Source organism: Rattus norvegicus, chromosome 13 (assembly GCF_036323735.1).
Source record: "Rattus norvegicus strain BN/NHsdMcwi chromosome 13, GRCr8, whole genome shotgun sequence".
Classification (NCBI taxonomy): domain Eukaryota; kingdom Metazoa; phylum Chordata; class Mammalia; order Rodentia; family Muridae; genus Rattus; species Rattus norvegicus.
The window spans coordinates 109,205,817-109,228,080 of record NC_086031.1 but is presented as its reverse complement, the minus strand read 5'-3'; the positions used below and the strand labels follow the sequence as shown (position 1 = coordinate 109,228,080).

The 22,264-nt window shown below is 37.7% G+C and overlaps 1 protein-coding gene across 3 annotated transcripts in view; it reads left to right on the top strand.

The window, feature by feature from the left end:
* Cr2 (complement C3d receptor 2) overlaps nt 1–21,047 on the top strand; it is a 37,947-nt gene extending 16,900 nt beyond the window's left edge. For 2 of the 3 annotated variants that reach the window (XM_008769847.4, XM_063272195.1), the window contains 13 exons: nt 1,715–1,891; nt 1,965–2,055; nt 2,341–2,417; nt 2,942–3,349; nt 4,104–4,185; nt 4,511–4,593; nt 4,949–5,329; nt 6,131–6,316; nt 9,597–9,782; nt 10,387–10,410; nt 11,075–11,147; nt 13,861–13,965; nt 18,609–21,047. In XM_008769847.4, coding sequence (XP_008768069.1) covers nt 1,715–1,891; nt 1,965–2,055; nt 2,341–2,417; nt 2,942–3,349; nt 4,104–4,185; nt 4,511–4,593; nt 4,949–5,329; nt 6,131–6,316; nt 9,597–9,782; nt 10,387–10,410; nt 11,075–11,147; nt 13,861–13,954 — 1,862 coding nt within the window. In that variant the 3' untranslated portion in view covers nt 13,955–13,965; nt 18,609–21,047. Of the gene's footprint in view, nt 1–1,714; nt 1,892–1,964; nt 2,056–2,340; nt 2,418–2,941; nt 3,350–4,103; nt 4,186–4,510; nt 4,594–4,948; nt 5,330–6,130; nt 6,317–9,596; nt 9,783–10,386; nt 10,411–11,074; nt 11,148–13,860; nt 14,215–18,608 lie in introns of those variants that run through there. The other variant, NM_001105989.2, reaches the window with a different exon arrangement.
* Nucleotides 21,048–22,264: the final 1,217 nt, after the last annotated feature.

The window sequence follows — 22,264 nt, the reverse complement described above, 5'->3', positions numbered from 1 at the left end:
GCAAGCAGGAGCCAAACAGATTAGTGCCAGCCTGCGTATAAAAAAAAAGATGATTAAGAAATGAGAGCTGACATTAGCCATAACATTGTGATCTGGATTGGTTGAGAGACTCTACCTCAATAAAGATGGGAGAGCTATTGAGAATGATCCCTGACATCTGACTGAGGACTCATATGCACCTGCACCCCACACATGACAGTGTACATATACAAATGTGCACACTTCCCACAAGAAACAGGGAAAAGGCAATTTTAAAAAGTCAAGTTCTGAAATTAACATGTGTATCCTTTAACACATGCATTGTTTATATATATATATACACACACATAGTAGAGTTTACTCAGTCAAAAGAATGAAATTATATCTTTGCAAGAGAATACATGTAATTGTAGAACATCATGTAAAGTGAAATAGCTATACTTAGAAAAACAAATACATGTTTTCGCTTGTGGAATCCTTTTTCCAGTGGAGAGGGGACACTTTTTGGACAGAAGAAAAGAAACGATAGGAGAGGAAATCAAGAGTATGAATATTATCATGTTATAGTATATATAGAAAGTGTCATAATGGAACTCATTCTGCACAGTGCTAATAAAATATTCTAATTTTAAGGCAATGCTTGGTGGTTCATTACCGTTAGTCCAAGAATGCAGGAAGCAAAGGCAGGCAGGCAGCTCTCTGTGAATTGACTACATAAAAGATACTGTCTCAAAAAAGTCCATAATTTCACAACTATAAACAAGCTATATTTCCTTTATGTTTTGCTATTACACATATAGAACTTTAAGAATCCATAATATTTCACTAAATCTAACCGCTATTGTAGTAGAAAAGCAAATAGAATGCATTAAAAGGTGTTTTATTACTGGGAATATGTATATACATGATTTGTGTGTATATGTGGTGGGTTCACCAGTAGAGATCAAAAGACAACTTTCAAGAGTCAGTTCTGTCCTACCATAAATTCTGGGGGTCCAATTCAGGTCATCATGTAGGCAGAGCAAGCACTTTCTACCTGCTGTGCTGTCTTGCCAGCCCTAGAACGCATGTTTAGAAATACCATTGAGACTGGGGACTGGGTTGCCCATAGATGAACACATTTGCTCTTGTAAGCATGAAGATCTGAGTTTGAATCCCCACTATGTACTCAAAAGTCATGTATAGTGCTCATTGCGGTAACCCCAGCTCATTGTTGGAGGTGGATCCTGAGAAATCTGTCACCAACCAACTTAGTCAAATGGAGAGCTTCAGTATAGTGACCCTGTATCAGGGCTCAACTCACTACCCTCCCACTACTGATGAACTAGAAGATTTATGATTTTTACAGCTGTTCCCTAACTTCAGAACCTAGATTGTCTTTATGCTTTTCTGTATTTCTACTGTCAAATGTGATTCAGATTACTTTTCTGTATACTATTTTATTGCCTGCCTTTCTCTAGTAGACTATGAGTTATGCAAAAGAAATGATACTGAATACACTATAGTAGTGTTCATTGAAACCCTGTTGAATAAAATCCATAACTTTAAATCATTGGGCAAGGGTAAAACAAAAAAAGAAAGAAATGAAAATGAAATTACCTGAGAATTACAAAATACCTTCTGTTCCAGACAACTACCATACAAATGATGGTATTATCATATTAATTTTGACTACTTTGGCTCAGTTTCTATTTTTTATGCTGACAATGTTTCATTGTATCTGTTTTTCATTTAGGATGTCAGGCTCCTCCTAAAATCATCAATGGGCAAAAAGAAGATCGATACTTCCTCAACTTTGACCCTGGTACATCCATAAGATATAGCTGTGACCCTGGCTATTTCCTGGTGGGAGAGGACACGATACATTGTACCTCTGAGGGGAAGTGGACACCCATTCCCCCCCAGTGCAAAGGTATGATGCCACAATTACAGATATTTTACCTCAGATTGTCTTGTGTTGCTATTCATTCTATCTTTTTACTTAGTTGCAGAGTGTAAGCCGGTAGGACCACATGTCTTTGAGAGGCCTCAGAATCACTTTATTAGACCAGCCATCAATTCTTCTTGTGATGAAGGGTGAGTAAAACATGTCTCATTCTGAAGGATATCTGCCTCATCAGTACCCACTGCAAACTGTGTATAAAAGTTCATTTCAGAGGTCTTCCCTCTCATATGCTCACAGATTCTTACTGTATTTTTCCATGCATGAGGACAATGTAATTGATGGATGGTGCTGAGGTTGGCTATATTTTATTCCTGTTGTGTTTTGTCCTAAAATTTGTCAGTCTGCCTCTAGAGCCCATAATGCTTGCTTAGTTTGTTGTAACCATGTTGTCAAATGGTATGACTCTTTTTCTCCAGGTTCCAGATAAGTGAGAGTGCTTATCAACTGTGTCAAGGTACAATTCCTTGGTTTATAGAGATTCGTCTTTGTAAAGGTGAGTAACAAAATTGACAGAGGATTTAAAGTGATATAAGGTTGATAAGTTTCCTACTTTAGACTTATGCTATAGGAATTACTACATTATTTTGTCAAGCTTTACAGCTATCTATTTTGCCACCTTCCTTTTGTTGCCTCTTTCTTTAATCAGTCAAATTCCATGTGCTTAGTTACCTAGTTTATATTGTGGTTTAGGATGTTCGGAATATAGAGCGATCACTCTATCTGAGCCACAATTCCTACTTTGGGTTACATCAAGATTTAGGGAAGAGATAGGAGATTGGTGTCAAATCTCAACTCACATTCCGTTCCTGTTGTCTAATACTTGTATGACCTTTGGCAACATATATAACTTTAATTTAAATTTTATTTACAATGAAATTTGTTTAAATTTTATATAAACAATAAGGTTTAATTACAGCATGAGTGCATAATCCACACCCTCCAAAGAAATAACATGGTCAGAACTGATGCACTTCTAACCCTTGGTCTGATGTCTACAGTATCTTTTCATATCCCTAGAAATCACCTGCCCACCACCTCCTATTATCCTCAATGGGACACATACATGGCGTTCCTCAGAAGATGTCCCATACGGAACTGTCATCACTTACATGTGCTATCCTGGGTCAGAGGAAGGAGTAAAATTCAAACTCATCGGGGAACAAACCATCCACTGTACAAGTGATAGCAGAGGAAGAGGCTCCTGGAGTAGCCCTGCTCCTCTCTGTAAACTTTCCCTCCCTGCTGTCCAGTGCACAGAAGTCCATGTTGAAAATGGAGTCAAGCTCACTGACAATAAAGCCCCATACTTCTACAATAATAGTGTGACATTCAAATGTCGTGATGGATACATTTTGATTGGAAGCAGTCAGATCCGGTGTAAAGCCAATAACACCTGGGACCCTGAAGCACCACATTGTAAAAAAGGTAAAAAGGCAAACCCAATGGAAAATTTAAAAGATATTTACTTATGTATATATGTTTTGTGTTTTGAAATTTAATTGAGGAGCTGGAGATCAAATTTGGTGCCTTACACAAACTACCCAAGTATGAGCTACATTTCCAACTCTAGTCTTACTTATTATCTCCTACTCAAAACAAGAGTCTTGAAATGAAGGCAAAGGGACACAGATTACTTCCATATTTCCTCTGTTCAAAAGAAAGCTATAAATCTGGTGTATTGTGATCTTTGCATAAATCCAGTATCCAAGATATTTAATGAGAAGAAGCAGCCTCATACCAAAAAGAAAGACAACTCAGGAACTGAAGGAAACTTCACATTATGGCCAGGATCTCACAGTCCTGAAGGCAGACATGTTCCTCAGCATGTATCCAGGATCACAAGTATAATCACACAACAGAAACCTTTCTATGATGGATGAGAGATTCCTGAACCATGCCTCCAAGGTTTTAAATGGGTATCAACTGTTGTGTTCTTTAAGTTCTTGAGTAGAATGCTTGTCACTGGTAGTTATGTGTGATGTTTGTTCTCCAGGTCACCACCCCCTTAGGCCCCTCTAAGTTGGCACATATGTGACCCTTGCTGCAAGCTATGGAAACAAATCCACCGTTGCCTTCAGAACAATAGAGTCTTGGACACAATGTGAAGATTCTTTTGGTTTCTGAGTCACCTTTTTTTGTTATGAGGAATCTAAAAGCAATCTCAACTTTGTCTTTCCAGAAGGATGTGAACCTATGAGAAAACTTCCTGGCATTTCAGATCATTCACTTATAAAACTAGTAAATAGAACCTGTCAAAATGGGTGAGTGTAAAGCCGTCCACTCTAAGAAAGAATGTCCACCTCATATTGTTTATTAATTCAACCCACAGCTTGTCTTGGTAAAAAACATTTGGGGATTCCTCAACACTCTACCCACAATGGTCAAACTAGCAGCTCATGCCTGCTTTTCTGACATGGCAAGGGCTTTTCTGAGTGCTTCTAATATAAAAATAGTTTTCAGATTTGGATGACCAAAAATTTGTTTTGCTGTGCCAAAGGATTAATTTAGAATTATCTCTACAGTTGTACTTCCTATGATGCAGAAGAAAAGTATTAAGAAGAAATGTAATATAACATCTTTTTCTAGGTACCAGTTGACTGGATATACTTATGAGAAGTGTCAAAATGCTGAGAATGGGACTTGGTTCCAAAAGATTGCAGTTTGTACAGGTAAATTATGGACATGGGAGAAGTCAACCGTAGATTAGGGAATTAAAAAGGGAAAATCAATTAATGGAGAACAAGTTTACAACTACTTTAATAGTTTATACTTCTTGATGCTTTGTATAAGACATGGTAAATTTTTTACTTTTGATCAAAACTATTCCTTCATACTTCATTTTATTTTCTGAATTTTTGGAATGAACCTGTAATACTTACATAAGCATAACATTTGATAAAGTTTTTTTTAACCAAAAGCATGCTCTAGTTTCCAAACCTTAACTATTTATATAAAATATAAGACACTTGTATAGTGTTGTTTATACTGTGATGAATGCTCAAATTCTCTAAATCTCTTCTGCAGTCATTCTCTGTCCACCTCCACCAACAATTGCAAATGGTAGTCACACTGGCATGATGGCAGAGCACTTCCTGTATGGAAATGAAGTTTCTTATGAATGTGATAAAGGGTTCTATCTTTTGGGAGAGAAAAGTTTGCAGTGCAAAGGTCATGGATCTTGGAGTGGACCTCCACCACAGTGCTTACAATCTTCTCCTTTAACTCATTGCCCTGATCCAGAAGTCAAATATGGATACAAACTCAATAAAACTCATTCTGCATATTCTCATAATGATATAATACATGTTGTCTGCAATCAAGGCTTCATCATGAATGGCAGTCACTTGATAAGGTGTCATACTAATAACACATGGTTACCAGGTGTACCAACTTGTATCAGAACTGGTAAGCTATCTTTGTAATAAAGAGTGAGATGTTTTACAAAATAAAAAGACTTTTGAGATTGCCCTCTACTTAAAAGTAAAGCATCTAAAAGGTAAAGCAGTTAGTGTTTTTATAAGATTGTTTGCCTTTTCCTGTCTTCTCACTTGACGTTTTCTCTTTCCTTTCTATAAAGCAAGAGTACCTGAAATGATGATTAACATATAGATTAACCTCTAATTTATTCATTCTCATGACTCTAGAATTGGGAAAGTGGGCAAACTTTCTGGCAAATACTTAAAAATAATGTTCTTTGAAGTTTTGATATTTAAGGCTATTGTGTTACCCAGAAAGAGAACGTTGCATGTAACGAAGAATGAAGCTGACCTTCAAACCCACTAAGTTGTCTCATAATTTTAATTGTTATTGGACAGCTTGTTCCTGAGAGTGAGGTGCAGCCTATTAAGCTCCACAGAGGTGTGGTTCCTCTTACTTGTTCCTGGATATTTGTGTGTGCCGTGCTTAGATTATAGCCCATTTTCTATGTAGAAGGAAGATAGTAGATTAATTCGTTGAAAACACTCCTACACTTTGGGACCAACCAAGGGAAGATCCTAGAATACTATGGGCGAATAAACTATAATACTTTTGACTCTTTTCTTTTAATCATATATGGTGTAAAGAGGAAAAGCACACATTTGTCGAAACTTGAGAATGAACTAATTGGCTTATTTCTCATTGCTTTCCTGTGTTACTGTTTTCCAGAGATTGTGTTGCCTTGTGTTACTGTGTCCAATTAAAAGTCTTTTCTTGTTGATATCCAAGCTTCTTTAGGGTGTCAGTCTCCACCCACAATCCCCAATGGGAATCATACTGGTGGGACTATAGCTCGATTTTCCCCTGGAATGTCAGTCATGTACAGTTGTTACCAAGGCTACCTTATGGCTGGAGAGGCACGTCTTATTTGTACTCATGAGGGTACCTGGAGCCATCCTGCCCCTTATTGCAAAGGTACTTTTTCTGATTTGTTGTTGTTATTATTTTTTATAGCAAAGTAATTTATATATATGTATATATGTATATATATATTCTTTCAAGTATTTTCAGATTAAAATTATTAGAGATACATTGTATGATAATTAAGTATACTTAATCAATTAATACAAAGTTAAAGTTTACTGCAAAGATTATAGTTATAGTCACATTATTGTTAAAGTTATAATAAGAGTGCATTTGAAAAACATCCCTATACCTTCAGTCATATGATTGTGGATATAAACTATAGAAGACTTTTGTACCACTTACCACTATGGAAAATATACTAGAATTTACTGTTTTTCATTTATTTAGAAAATATGAAAGCAAAAACTCTTGTTTGTATTAACAATGTTTTTTAAATTAATTATTTTATTTACTTACATCCTAAACGTTGCCCCTCTTCTCAGAGTCCTTTACCCCTTCCCCTCTCCTCTTTACCTCTGAAAGGATGCATCCCTCCTCTCCCATCCCCCTTCTCTGGGTCATCAAGTCTTTACAGAATTAGGCACATCCTTTCCCACTGGGGCCAGACAAGGCAATCCTCTGCTAAGTATGTGCCGGGGGCCTCGGACCAGCCTTGTATGCTTTGGCTGGTGGCTTAGTCCCTGGGAGCTCCCCAGCATCCAGGTTAGTTGACAGTGTTGGTCTTCCTGTGGGGTTGTCATCCCCTTCAACTCCTTCAGTCCTTCTCCTAACTCTTCCATAGGGGTCCCAACCTCAGTCCAAAGGTTGACTGTAAGTGTCTGCCTCTGTCTCAGCCAGCTCTTGGTAGATCCTCTCAGAGGACAGCCATGCTAAACTCCTGTCTTCAAGCACAACATAGCATCGGGAAGTGTCAGGGTTTGGTGCCTGCTCATGGGATGGATCCCTTATTGGGCTGGTCACTGGTTGGCAATTCCTTCAGTCTCTGTTCAATTTTTGTCCCTGCATTTCTTTTATATAGGAACAATTCTGGGTCACAAATTTAAGGTGGATTGGTGTCCCTGTCTGTCCACTGGGGGCCCTGTCTAACTACCAGAGGTGGGATCTTCATGTTCCATCTCCTCACTGTAGGGCTTTTCAGCTAAGTCCACACTGAGTCCTGGGCCCCTGGCACATCCCAGGTCTCTGGGATTTCCTAGAGATTTAAAGGTAGTTTTTCTTTAAAGGAAAGTTACCTAAGCTTTCACAGAGGGGCATATTAAAATATTTACATAAAATTTTCTAAGATAATCCCTTCAGAAGGGAAAAGTTGATGTAATGGCACGTGCCTAAAATGCTATAATTGGGGAGGCTGATACAAGATTGTGAATTTGATTAGATTCCTATAAAAAAAAGAAAGATGACTCAGGAACCAAAAGAATCTTCACATTTTGCCCATGACTCTATTGTCTTGAAGGCAATGGCTGGATTTGTTTCCATAGCTTGTAGCAAGGGTCACATATGTGCCAACCTAGGGGTGCCTCAGAGAGTGGTGACCTGGAGAACAAACACGCACGTAACTACCAGTGACAAGCATTCTACTCAAGAACTGAAAGCACACAACCTAGGGTGCTAATTTGAAGCCTCGAAGGCATAGCTCAGGAAACTCTCATCTATCATAGAATGATTTCTGTTGTGTGATTATACTTGTGATCCTGGATTCATGCTGAGGAACAAACCTGTCCACTGTCTGCCTTAAGGGCTGTGAGTGAAAATTACAATGTTCTCTTGATTCTGTTTCCCTATTTGGTACTGAGATTATGGACAATTTTTGCAAATTTGATAAAGTAGTTATCAACAATGTATATAAAATAAGCATAATGAGTTAGCATAGAATATTGCTGAGGATTCTACTATATGTCAGATGCTCCGATTATAATTTCATGTAATATTCATGAGACTCAAAGGAGAGTGGTGCTATTATTATTCTGCCACTTACATAAGCTTCCAATGTCTCAGAGAGATTTGTGACTTACCCAAAGTCACACAACTAGCAGTGAGTATTCAAGTCCAAACTCTTACTAGGCATGTTTCTAATTTTCATATTGTGAAACAATGTTATCATATATAAAATTCAAGTTCAAGGACTGTGCAATTGGAGCAAAAGATGGCCCGGTGGTTAAGTGTGCACACTGTTTTTCTATAAGACCCAAGTTCAGTTCCTATCACCCACATAGGGTAACTCACAGCTACCTATAACTCCAGATCAGAACATCCAGTGCAGAAAAAGTGGACTTTCTGACCTCTGAGGGTACCAGCATACATATGCTGTCATTGTACACACACACACACACACACACACACACACACACACACACACACACACACACAGGGAGGGAGTATATTGAGGAGAAATAAATATTTTAAAAAGAAATGTACAAACAAGTTAGCAAAAATATCATTATATTTTAAACAGGTTTAAGATTTTGTTTTAGATCGCCTGTGGTGTTAAGTCGATTTTATAAGTAGTCATTTGTTTATCCTGGCTAGCTACCAAATAAATGAGACAGACTATAAGATGTATCAAGCTTTATGGCACAATATCTGAGCAGTATTGATCTATTAATCCTCTAAGATAATCTGGCTATCTTCCAGCCAAAATCCATGAGATACTTGTATTTTAGTGTTGATCAGGCTCTCTCTGCTCCAAGTGTCTTCTCATGGTCTCTCCTTCACCTTCCTTGTGGTGAATCCTCCCCTCTTCTATCTCTTTCTTCCCCTCCTGTCTGGGATCAGAAATCTAATCATATTTTCTCCTTTGCTCAGTCATTGGCTGATCAGCTTTTATTGAGAAATCAGAGAATAAATGAGGAGCAATGTTTACACAATGTTGAGACAGCAGATTCTTGGAACATACTGTTCCTATACTGTAGTGTGCAGGCTACAAGTTGAACACTATTGATTTACATGCTCAAAATATAATAGAAGAAATGAGAATGCATGTGTATGTATGAGAAGTGGAGAGTAAGACTAGAAGTCAAGAACAGTAATTTGGAACATTTAATATTGTACATTCATCCCTTAGTATCTCTCCAAGAAGGCATTAGAATTTTTTAAATATCATTGGCACAGACATGCAAGTAGAAAACAGCCCAGCTTAGCCTGCTAGGTGGTTGTAAAATGGCTGACAATAAAGACTGTTCTATTGCAGTCTGTTATTCAGTGAGGCTTTGATTACCATAATGAAATAAGTTGATTCCATAACCTTTCTAGTAAGGACAACTTCTACTTTCTTGGCAAAAGTACAAATCATGGCTCTGTATTAGTAAGATTTTTTTTTTTTAAATTGCAGAGGTAAACTGTAGCTTCCCTGAAGATACAAATGGAATCCAGAAGGGATTTCAGCCTGGGAAAACCTATCGGTTTGGGACTACTGTGACTCTGGAATGTGAGGATGGGTATTCCTTGGAGGGAAGTCCACAGAGCCAGTGCCAGGATGAAAACCAATGGAACCCTCCGCTGGCTATCTGCAAAAACCGTAGGTGCCAGCCCCTTACTGCTGTTTGTAAAACGCCCACCCCTGAAGGAGGGGAACGGGGTGCCTGTCAATAGGAGATGCCTGGGGCTTTGACATGGGGAACAGTTCTATGGCAAGAGACTAAAAGTCGATACAAAGCAGTAACCAATACAAAGAAAAGGATAGTTGAGTATGGGGCACGACACATCAAAGGGGCACAAAACTCTAAAAGGAGCAAAACTGTAAAACAATGTTTTCTACTTTTGAAAAAAAAAAAAACCCTACTGAGATTTCTCTCTCGGCTGATTTTTAAGTACTTACCAACTTGAGAGGTGCTCCAAAAACATGTCAACTAACCTGTTATATCCGTTTTCATTTGATCCTAAATATCATTGCCTAGAAAGCTGTGTATTGATAAACTCACAACTTATCTAATCCAAGACGATATCCATTGAGCTTCGACGTAATAAAAGAGTGGGTGTAACTTGGGGACTAATATCTGTATCATGAGTAGACTAAGTGAGAGCTCAGTTGCTTTCTGGGACATTATCAGGTGTAATGGCTCTTAGACGACATTACCTTGTACTGCTAGACTGATGCTTTGTGGATTTTTTTTTCTCCTTAGGGTCAACTGTTCCTCTTGTTTCTGGTGAGTTTTCTTAAATGCTTGGAGTGTCCTGATATTTTTGTTAAGATATAAATGGTTGTTTTACATTCAATTCATTAGTGTTTTGTTTTAATACATTGGATCTGATGTTCTTTCATATTTTAAGGATATTTTAATGTTCATGACACATTATAAAAAGATGTCCCTTTAGGTTAGAGTTAAAAGTGTATTCAAGGAAAAATGTATTCAAGGTTTTTAAATTGAAAGTCTCATTCCATTTGCTATTGGTATTTGGTACAATTTAAATAAGTAATCTTATTCTGCTGTAGCAAAGCATACATCACAACAAATATTGTTATGCAAAATTATGGGATTCTGGTATTCCATGTCCCTAATTATACCCCAGGGTCAAGATTGTTTACCAATGAAACTGAAAAGAACAACAACAAAAACACTTCCTGGAAAGTTGACTTGAGCCTTGTGGTCCATGTGCCTGGTGCTGCAAATAAAACATGGACTAGATACGATTAGGAAAAAAGTGGAGCTTAATTATGACTGTTCAGTAATTCACTGTTTTTGGTTAAGAAAAATGTATTAGAAAATCACACTAACAACTTCTGTGCCACTACGAGTAGGCCCTGCATTCATTTCCTAGCAATACCTGTCCCATTTTTTTCTGGCATTAAATATTCATTTCCTCTTTCAGGTATTTCTGCAGGCTCAGCATTTATCATTTTGATTAGTGTCATCTTCTTTATAATATTAAAATCCAGAGAGCGGTAAGTTCAAATGGATGTTTGACCAACATATACAACAGCCTTTGGGTTCTTGTAAAAATCAAATCACAAAAAAGTCTAAGAAATAGCACAGAACAAAACCAATGATAACACCTGAAGACATTTTGAAATGTTCTGTTTAATGATTCTCTTGCATTCTCTCTCTCTTTTGTTTTGTAAACCTTCATATAACTGTTTGTCTAATTTCCTTTACTTTATATAAAGCTTTTTAATAATTATTGTCTTTCTAAAGTATAAAAGTAAATATATTGGTCCTAAAATGAAATGATCTATATAGAAACCACACCATTTATTCTTCTGCACTACTATTGATGACTTTAAAGCCCAATGTTGAAGAATACCAACAATTTGCTAAGAATATATCATGTGCTGCTCTGTCTAGCAAAAATAGATGTGATTTTGTAAAAATGTTTGCGGATGATGCTCGATAAATAGAAGGCATATGAAAATATAATGATCATGTCTGCTCATTGTTTGGTCACAGTAACTACTAACATCATCCTTAGCTTAGCATCACGCTAGACTAGCAGGACATAGACTTAGACATTAAGGTCACAATCTGGTAAAAGAGGTTAAGCTTGCAATTCAACAAATACCATAATGTTGCTATACTTAATTATATAGTATTTGGGACACAAAGCAGTGATTAATATTTAATAGTTTTTTCATCTTTTTTAAAAATGTTTACTTATGTATATGAATACTTTGTCTGCATGTAAATCTACCCACCAAAAGACAGGATCAGATGGTTGTCATGTGGGTGCTGGGAATTAAACTCAGGATCTTTGGAAGGGCAGTGAGTGCTCTTAACCACTGAGCCATCTCTCCAACTGCCAATATTTAATAGTTTTTATCAGAAAAAAAGTTGAAGAGAAAAATTATTTCAGGTGAACCCAAAGATAATGAAAACAAAGAAAGGAAAGATACTCAGATGAAGGTTTGCAAAGTATCAGGTAACCTTGAGTTGGGGAAGCCCAAGCCATGCTATCCCAAACATCACACATACACACACCAAAAACTAGCAATCTTTAGTCTTGGCATCAGACATGGCAGGGTTACACTACCATCACATAATGATAGTGTCATTGATTTCACACGTTTAGTCATGATCTATATCAAGTATGCAATAGTAATTACCAGGGCGGGCACCATACAGTCTCAGATTTGAGAAAGACCTGCGTTCTACACCTCAATAGAACCAAGAAATACTACAAATTCCTGTTTTTTCTTACTTAGATTCATAATACCCACAAGAATAAAATATGGCGATAAAGAAGCCTGTTTTTATTTTTATTTGAGTTTTTCAAAGGAGTCAGACTACACTACTTAAAAAAATTTTTTTAACATTTTTTAAAAACATATATGGAACTAACGATGTTCCACTCAACAGCCATTGAGGAAAATCTAGCAAGGTCAGGAGGAGTGAATCACGAAAAGCCTTCTGTGCTATGACAAGAGCTGTGTGACCTGTAAGATCATTGCAAGGAAATAAGGTCTTCAGATTTGCATTTCCAAAAGCAAGGTAGGGAGCAGGAGGCCGTAGCACTGGTAAAGGGTACCTTTGCAATGAAGAAAATAGATTTTTCTGAACTTAATAATTTATACCAGATGTGGAAAGAAAAGACACATAGAAAGACCCCAGGGAAAAGGATTCACTGAGGGGGGAGAGGCAGAATGTGGGGCAATATTATGAGGCATCTGTGATGTAGAATTTAAGCAGGTTTGGGCTCAGGTAGGTAACAGTGGAAGTCTTGAGATCACAGAGAACAAAAAGGGTGAAAGTAAGAATATGAGCAGACCACAATGAAATGCAGTATTTAAAGATGGGAGGAGAAAACAGAGAGGGAGGAAAGCTAGAAGAATAATGCTTAAGGAATTCAAAAGAGAATATCTAAAAGACAAAAATTGGGCTGTCATTTGTATGGCTTTTCTCGCAGGAAGTTAGGAGATAATTTTAGCCAAGAGTAATTAAAATTTTAAATAAGTAGAAAATGTGGTTTCTAAGTTTGCTATCAGAACACAACATGTGTAGGAAATTTTGAAAAAAAATCTAAAAATAATTCATAATGTCCCTGTCTGCTTATTATCACTTATTAAGGTGTTTTAACATGGGACACTTATGCCAGAGTCTCAATTGATATAAACCAAACAGCTATGTTTTTGTTGTTTGTTTGTTTGTTGTTGTTTGAGACAAGGTTTTTCTGTGTAACAACTCTGGCTACCCTGGAATTTGCTTTGCAGAACAGGTTGACACCTGTAGAACACCTTGAACTCAACAGAGATCTTCCTGCCTCTGCCTCCCACAGGGTGGGATTATAGTTGTGCACACACCCAGCAACAAGCATGCTTTTAAAAGTTCTTAACACTGATTTCAATTCCATTTTCTAATTTACTTAAATTTATTTTCTACTAATTGAAATGCATTCAAAGCTTTTATTGTTTTATGAATGAGAGCAATAATGAGATATCTAGTGTCAGCTTCTAACTTGAACAGTACCAAACTATTACCAAAAAAATTACCAAAAGTTATTTATTTGATGTGGGGGCCTATGCTGTTTAATATTTAAGAAAATGAGATGAAATCACATGTGAAAATACAATTTTCCGGGAATGATAGAAAGCAGACAGCTAATGAGTCTTCACTACAATCACAATTAATGTGTAAATATTTGTCTTTTTTATGTCTCCTTTTTAGCAATTATTATACAAAAACAAGGCCCAAAGATGGAGCTCTTCATTTAGAAACGCGAGAAGTATATGCTGTTGATCCATACAACCCAGCAAGTTGATCACATGACAAGTTGGTATATAATGAAATTGAAGTACAGTTACTTATACATAGTCAAGATTTGCTTTAATATTTTCTCATAGACTTTTAAAGCACAGTCTTAGGTAAATATTGTTCTATTTCAGTCTTTATATCCAGGCACAACATTATTAACTTATCTACTGATGATTCCAACTGATTCCAACTGATGATCTTAGTTAAAAACATTTGTCTGTTCAGTAAATATGTAACAAATGTAATTAATAAACTGATTACAAATAATGTGAAATTATTAAAATGAAATAAAGTCAGATATAGTGGTATATGCCTATAATTCTAGTACTTAGGAAGTGGAAGAAAGATCAGGAATTTAAGGCTGACCTCAGCTGGAGGGCCGAGTGGGCTGTATGAGGTCCTGTCTCCAAACAAACGAAAAAACAAACAAAAACAAAAACAAAAAAATGAGAGAAAATGAATAAGAATAAATATTATTAAAGAGAAGTAAGCAAGGAAAAGAGGAGCGAGAAAAGAAAGTGATTACATAGAAAATATTCACCATGAAAATGGCATTTACAAAAAAGCTGGAGTTAACCAGAGAACTAGTCAGCTCCATAGAAGAGGAATCAAGGAACACACAGACAATGGCTAGGTCAACGGCTAAGAGGTCGTCCTATGTTGGCATGGCCAGGTGGTGTGTGTAGCCTAGAGTGGAGTTACCAAATAGGAAAAACGTGCTCAGATTGTTATGTGGAAAGGAGCTGGATGATTGGATAGGGTGGGCTCGGCCATTGTAATAAGTTTATATTTTGAGATGGGAGGTACCACCTGATTTTTAAGCAGAAGAATTACATCATCACCTTAACTGCTGTGTTAAGAAGAGGCTTTAGGAAGTTAAGCATAGAAGAGAATCAGCAAGGAGGTTGATACAATAATCCAGGCAAGAAACAACAGCCTGGCAAGAAGAGGCCATATTTTGCATGCATTTTAAAGATAAACAGCAAGGGGGATAAATGATTAAAGATAAAGAAAGATACTAGTAATGATGCCAGGGATTTGGGACCTAAGCTACTGGAAGGATAAAGTTGCTATTAAGGTAATTCAGAATGTGAAGTACACTGAGAGAAATCAGTTCTGCTTTGGCAGTGTTAAATATGAGACACTTAATAAATAATAAAGTAAAATTGTCAAGGAGGTTGCTGACAAATTCACGTTTCAAGCATCACAGATGATACTGAACACAAAGACACATAAATAAAGGCACTGAGTCAGAGTATCATGAAGGTTTAAGAAGCCATAGAAGAAAAAAGTCCAAGTATTGAGCCTTAAGGCTTCTAATCCAAGGGGTTGTAAAATGAGGAAAACCAGCAAAAAGTCAGCCTCTGATGTAGAGACCCCAGTGTGGTGTGTTGGGTTCAGGCACGGGGAACTTAGAAAAGAGGAAAAGAACAAATTTGAAGTTGCTGTTGACAAGCCACAAAAATTGGGTTTAGCAGCACAAAGCTTGTTGATAAAACTGACAAAATGGCTTTAGCAGAAATATTTGGATTAATCTTAAGAGAAATGAAAGAATAGAAATCAAAGTGCTAGGAAGAGTGCTATCTCTAGGAGTTTTCAGTAATGGGTCTGAAAATCATAGCAAAAATAAAAGAAAGACTTTTGAATAATTAATATATGCATCCATGCCACAGTTCATATAAGACGGTGGAGATGACCTCGTGGAAAGGGAAAAAAATAAAAGCAAATGAGTAAAAAGAATTGCTGGGCTAGGATCTTAGTGGAGGAGTTCCTCAGACAGGAATACTTAGTCACATAATGGAAGCTAGAGCAAACAGGAGCCAGGAAGATGCTCCCATAGGATATGATGGTGAATGTGCAACCATTCTCCCCTAATGGTGCAGCTTGCAGTGACTAGGAAGCAAACTGATTAGATGAGAACAAGACTGGGGAAGATCCTAGAAATTAAGAGGAAAAAAGCAAATATTAAAGTGAGCTGGAAGTAGAAAACTGAATGATAAAAGGTCCAGGAAGGTAAGTAGGCCTTTTCCAGCCAAGGTCCCTGCCTCCACAACACCCCAAATTTGGGAGTGAACACGAGAAGGTTTATCCTGCTGAGAGTCTTAATTAGATTTTACTACCATTTTGAAAGATATCCATTGATAGCTCAAAAATGACAAATAATGAAAATTGACCACCGGATTTAGCAGGACAAAATTTGTTGATGAAATTAACAAGATTTTTTTTTTTTGTAGAACTAAAGGAGAAATATGATAGCAAAGTGAAGGAATACTCCAGATGGAAAAACCAAAGCTAAAATATTCTCTTGGCCAAAGAATTTAGGATCAGGCTATGGAAAAATGAATGGTTCAGAGGTTAAAAGCACTTATTTCTCTTGCAGAGTTTTAATTCCTAGAACCCACATAGTGGCTCACAACCATGTGAGACTTCAGTTCTAAAGGATCTGATGTCTTCTGTTGACTTCTGTGAGCTTTTGCATATATGGGGTGCACATACATACTCAGGCATACACATATATGCATAAATCCTTAAAAAAGGAATTTATGGTCAGTTGTGACTTTACATGGACTGCTATATATTTGACAGATACCTTACCCCCTACCTTCTTATATTTACTTCAGTAGGACAAAGATGATATACATATCTTAAGGCGAGAATAAGTGTCATAGGCAAAGTACAGAGAAGCTATTGTAGAATTTGAAGAAGAAAATGGTACTTGTTCCTGGGGAGTCTTGGCAAAGGAACAGAAGAGAAAGGGAACATTATATCTGAAGGATCCCACACTCAAAGCAAGGGACTCAAAGAAAAGCAATTAATATTTGTTGGATAGACCTTGATTTTTATTTTATTTGTATTTATCAGCATACAATACAGTTTTGTGTTCCACTTCATATAATCTTCAGTACTTCCTAATAGAATAATACCATCTAGTTGATTGATGGTTGTAATTGTCAATTAGAGAGTCTGTTGATGTTATTTAAACATGACTTACACTGGTCACATTGTTGCCTACACAGAAATTATTTATTTCAGTGTGTCTCATGAGAAAGAAAGCATTCGAGTAGCAATAAATCTCTGAGTGGTTGCAGCATCAGTGAACTAATTTCACAACTGTAATTTTTTACATGTAATTTCTTCTTAAAGAGCAGAGATCGTTTGATGTTAAAGTTGGGTTCATAGCCATGGTTCAATGTGGCTTCCTCTATGAAGCCCTATTCATGATCTGACTGAAGCCAGGCTGTGGGCATGGAAATGTAAATGATACTTCTTATATTTTTGGTTGTGAGCCTAGCCTTTAACGGCTGAGCCATCTCTCCAGCCCGTAAATGATACTTCTTAAGGGAAACCCATCCTTATATGTAGCGCCATCTTTTTAAAGCGGCCTCCTCACTGTTGTCGTATGCTTTGGATTATCATGGAGCATTCAACATCTACCAGGGGTGACCAAACTATGGCCAATGGGCCACATGACGCTCAGGAGAACTCATGGTATAGTTCAACACAAAATCAAAAACTTACTTAAAATATTATGAGATTTCCTTTTGTAACTTTTATTCTATAACTTGCCTTGAACAGGTCTCAAGTGTGAGGTTTTTAGATGAAAATGCATGTTGGAGAGACCAAAAGGTTGGATACTCCTGCGTCTGGATTGGGAATGATATAAGAGCTGAGTTTTAATTTAAGCTTTAGTTATTTCTTTAGAAGTTTTCTAGTAAGCTCCAGCTCTTTATAAAATGCCATTTAGTAATAAATACATTCACCATTCAAATAAACTCATTTTTAAAAAAATCTTATAAGATTTTGTCTTTCTGAAGTCAGTGATTTCCTAAATAGCATATCCAATTCTAGGGTCTTAAGAGTTTATAATTTAATAGTAATTCATTCTAGAACACACCTTTGGTTATTTTAGCCAATCTATCTATCCACAAATTTAGCTCCCTCAACCCAAAACTTACATATTACCCAGGGAACAACTTCCATCCGTCCACCCATCCTATCCCACTATGCCTTATATCTAACCTTTAGACTATTTAAAAAAACTAACACCAACAAAAATTCTTCCCATTGAGAACCAGCTTTCTGTCTCATCTATTACGCTATTAAGCTGTGTGTGTGTGTGTGTGTGTGTCTGTGTGTGTCTGTGTGTGTCTGTGTGTGTCTGTGTGTGTGTCTGTGTGTGTGTGTGCACGAGAGCGCGTGTGTGTGTAGGGACAGCTAAAACTCTGGCTTTAAAAATCACATGGAAGGATGAAAGACGACAGCAGTTAGGAAGACCTGCTGGTCTTCCAGAGGACCTAGGGTTGGTTTAATTCTCAGTACTACATAGCGCTTGCAACTACATAAAACTTCAGTTCCAGGGAATTAGCCTCCTCTAGTGACTACGGGTACCAGGCACACATAAGGTACAAAAACATATACAAATGCAAAACAGCCTGTGGTTGTTTGAATAAAAATGGTCCCTATTAGGCCTATAAGGAGTAGCACTATTAAAAAGTTATTGTAGTAGTTATGGCCTTGTTGGAGAAAGTATGTCTCATTCTCTCTCTCTCTCTCTCTCTCTCTCTCTCTCTCTCTCTCTCTCTCTCTCTCTCTCTCTCTCTCTCTCTCTCTCTCTCTCTCTCTCTCTCTCTCTCTCTCTCTCTCCCTTTTGTTGCCTGTAGATCAAGATATAGAACTCTCAGCGACCTCTTCAGCACAATATCTGCCTACATGCCACCAAGCTACCCTCCATGACAACAATGGACTGTTCTGATCTATAAGCCAGCCCCAATTAAATGTTTTTCTCTATGAGTTGTCACGGTTATGGTATCTCTTCACAGAAACAGAAACCCAAAATAAGACGGAAGTCGATACTAGGAACTGGGATATTGTCGTGATAGTTCTGAACATACTTTGGTTTGGAAAGATGTAGACTTTGGGATTTGGGGCTAGGAAGCAGTGGAATGCTTTAAGCACGACTGAATAGACCACCCTAGAAGGAGCACAGAAGACAGTGATGCTGAGGGTGATTTGAACTGTGAGAGCCTGGCTCAAGAGGTTTCAGATAAGAAGAATTTTAGTATGTGGCCTACAGACTGTTCTTGTGATATTTTAGTGAAGATCGTGGCTGCTCATGCCCTTGTCCAAAGAAAAAAAGTGCCTGTGGCTAAATTAAAAGATTTTGGATTAATTAGTTGGCAAAAGGAATCTCAAAACAGTCTAATATTAACTCTGTTGTGTAGTTATTAGTGGTCACTCTTGTGCAGACCTATAAGCAATAGGAGCAAGTTGAGCAAGGAACAATACAAAATGTAACATTTGAGGAGAGAAGGAGCATCAGAAAGTGTAAACAAATTGGAGGAAACCCTGATGCTAAATGGAATAAAGGGAGAAGTAACCTCAGCGCAAGACTCACCTAGCTAAGCTTCCAATTTGTAAAAGGGAATTAAAGAAAAGTTTAGGGGCAGGCATGGTAATGTACACTTTTAAACCCAGAGTTTAAGGCTAACCAGTCTGCAAAGCAAGTTGCAGGACAGCCAAGCCTATGCAATGAAGAAAAGCATCTAAACAGAAAGATTGTAAAAAAAAGTATTTGAGGAACCATGTGGAATGAGGGCCCCAGCAAACAATAGAACATGGCAGCTTTGGCCATCTGGTTCTGGCTATAGAGTCAAGGATACAAGAAAGGGATCATGGAATCTCTTGTTGTGACTAGGGAAAGGTAAGAAGGCCAGACATGTGTCAGGTGTGTCCTTGCATGGAGGCCTAGAGAGACCATTGTGCAAAGCTATGAAGGTGAAGCCTGGATTGCCTTGGAGACCCCAAAATGTTGGAGATGACAGAGCTGTGGGGTACTTTCAAAGGAGAGATTCTAACCGTGGAATCAGCCCATGAGAAAGAGGTGTATTGCAGCCAACAAAGCTGAAAGGAGGTGGAGGTCTGAAGAGCACTTTTGACATCAGACATGGAGATACAGAGTTTGGAGTTTGCCCAGCTACTTTTTGGTTTAGTATTTCTTCACTATGCTCCCTGTAGAATTATAATGGATATCCTGTGCCATTATGTTGAAGACCATGGAGAAGAACAACAAATGGCTTTAGAACTCATGGAATATGGCCTACCAGTAGCACAATCATGATGGGTGTGCCTTAGAGAGGCAAGGTTCCAAGGACTACATGTCCTCAGGACTTCATGCTGTTACGGAAACAACTCTGTTGTCTTCTCAGTCATCACACCACTCCTAATCTATGAGATGTATAAAAACTCTAAGGGGCCTTCCAGTCCCTGAGTGGGCAGTACCATTGACCCTTACAATAATGGTGATTGATCTTTTTCAAGCATTGCTGCTGGAGCAGATTAAAGAGTCATCTACAACTTGTAGTAAGACTTAAAGATGTGTAGTAACATTCACCACCCTTAGAAAGAATTTGGAGATAAAGATTGTTAGGAAAGTTAGATTAAGATGTTTTTGCTGGTGCATTTGATATAGGAAACTTTAGGAAATAATCTGAGGTTCAGAAAGGAACATTCTTAATAGTTGACCTAGGGATTTTTTGAGGTCAGGAGACAAGAACAATGGCAGCCAGACTACTATTGGCTGATGTGCCTCTCTTGCTAAAGCTGGGCTAATGATCAAGGTGATAATTAATTTCCATTTTTTCCCTCAGATTCCTGGTATTGACTTAATAAAAAAATTGTTATTGAGTAGATGTGCACCTTGCAGATTCTTTTATATAAAAGTTTAGATTTATGATTCCTTAAAGATTTTTATGATTACTTTTAAGGTAAATAATAAAATTATTCTTTCTTGATAACTGCAAATTTCTGCCTGCCAGTAAAAATCTGGCTGAGAAAGTTAGCTTGCTTGCTTACACTTTGTTAATTATAACAAGTTGCTTGGTTCAAAATGCATGTGGATTTTTGAAAATATTTTTATATATGATATGTAAACCATTTGATCATGAGATGATATTAGGGAACACATTTTTTTCTTCTATGTAAACTCACTGTAATTGTTCACTTAAAGAAAAATACAATGTAGTCACGTAATTTTTATACTGCTTGAGAGATTTTGGTGAGTGATACAAGCTATGGGGGAAATAAAGTTAAGAGAACTTGTGGCTCTGTGTCCTTGTGTTGTGCTGACCCCATGCCCCCTACTTCAGACCCTAATGTTTCAAAGCTGGACTTTAACATCCTTACATGTTGGAAGTATATAATCTGTGTTTCAGTAATTATTAAATAAAAGTGTAATCTTTTATCCCTTGATAGTGCCGGCACCATAGGGCTGCATGGCATCTGCCGGGTAGCTTTCGGGTAAAAGCAGGACACTAGAGGTCCAGCAGTGGCTGGCCTATTGCAGCTCTCTGTCACAAATTCTGCCAACACTCCCAGCAACTGCCCTCTGCCAACAATCCATTAAAATCAAGACTCAATAAGCTGTAATTTAGCAATCAAATTCATATGTTAAATTCTCAGTCCACAATTTGTCCACAAAATAAACTCACAACCAATTGATAAAGATATAAACCACCCACCTAGATAAGGTAAATTGACCTATAGAAATCCATCCCTAAGAAAGGACCTGGGTTGTCCTTTTCTGTCTTTCTTGAATCTTTTCTCTTCCTCTTCTCTGCCTTACAAAAACTGTGTCCCCGCCTTACTTTTTACTGTCCAATATGGGCCTTGATTGAACTTGTACCAGCCCAGACCTGCTTATAGACATCAACCTACAGACTGTTTTTTGATTTTGATTTTATAGAGATTAAAGTTAAAAGATTAGATAAGTCTCAGAAGCTTTGAACTTTGGACTTTATTTTTTTTCTTGGATATTTTCTTTACTTACATTTCAAATGTTATCCCCTTTCCCGGTTTCCCCCCTAGGATCCCCCTATCCCTTCTCCCCTGCCCCTGCCTCTATGAGATTGTTCCTCCACCCACCGACCCACTCCCTCCCATTTCCCCACCCTGGCATTCCTCTACAGGGAGGCATTGAGTTTCACAGGGCCAAGGGCCTCCTCCTCTCATTGATGCCTGATAAGGCTACATATGTGGCTGGAGCCATGGGTCCCTCCATGTGTATTCTTTGGTTGATGATTTAGTCTCTGAGAGCTCTGGGGGGTACGGTTGGACGATATGGTTGTTCTTCCTGTGGGGTTGAAAACCCCTTCAGCTCCTACAGTCCTGTTTCTAGCTCCTCCATTGGGAGCCACATCTTCAGGCCAATAGTTGGTTGGCAGCATCTGATGCTGTATTTCTCAGGTTGTGGTAAGCTTCTCAGAAGACTGCTATTTCAGGCTCCAGTTAGCATGCACTTCTTGGCATCCACAATAATGTC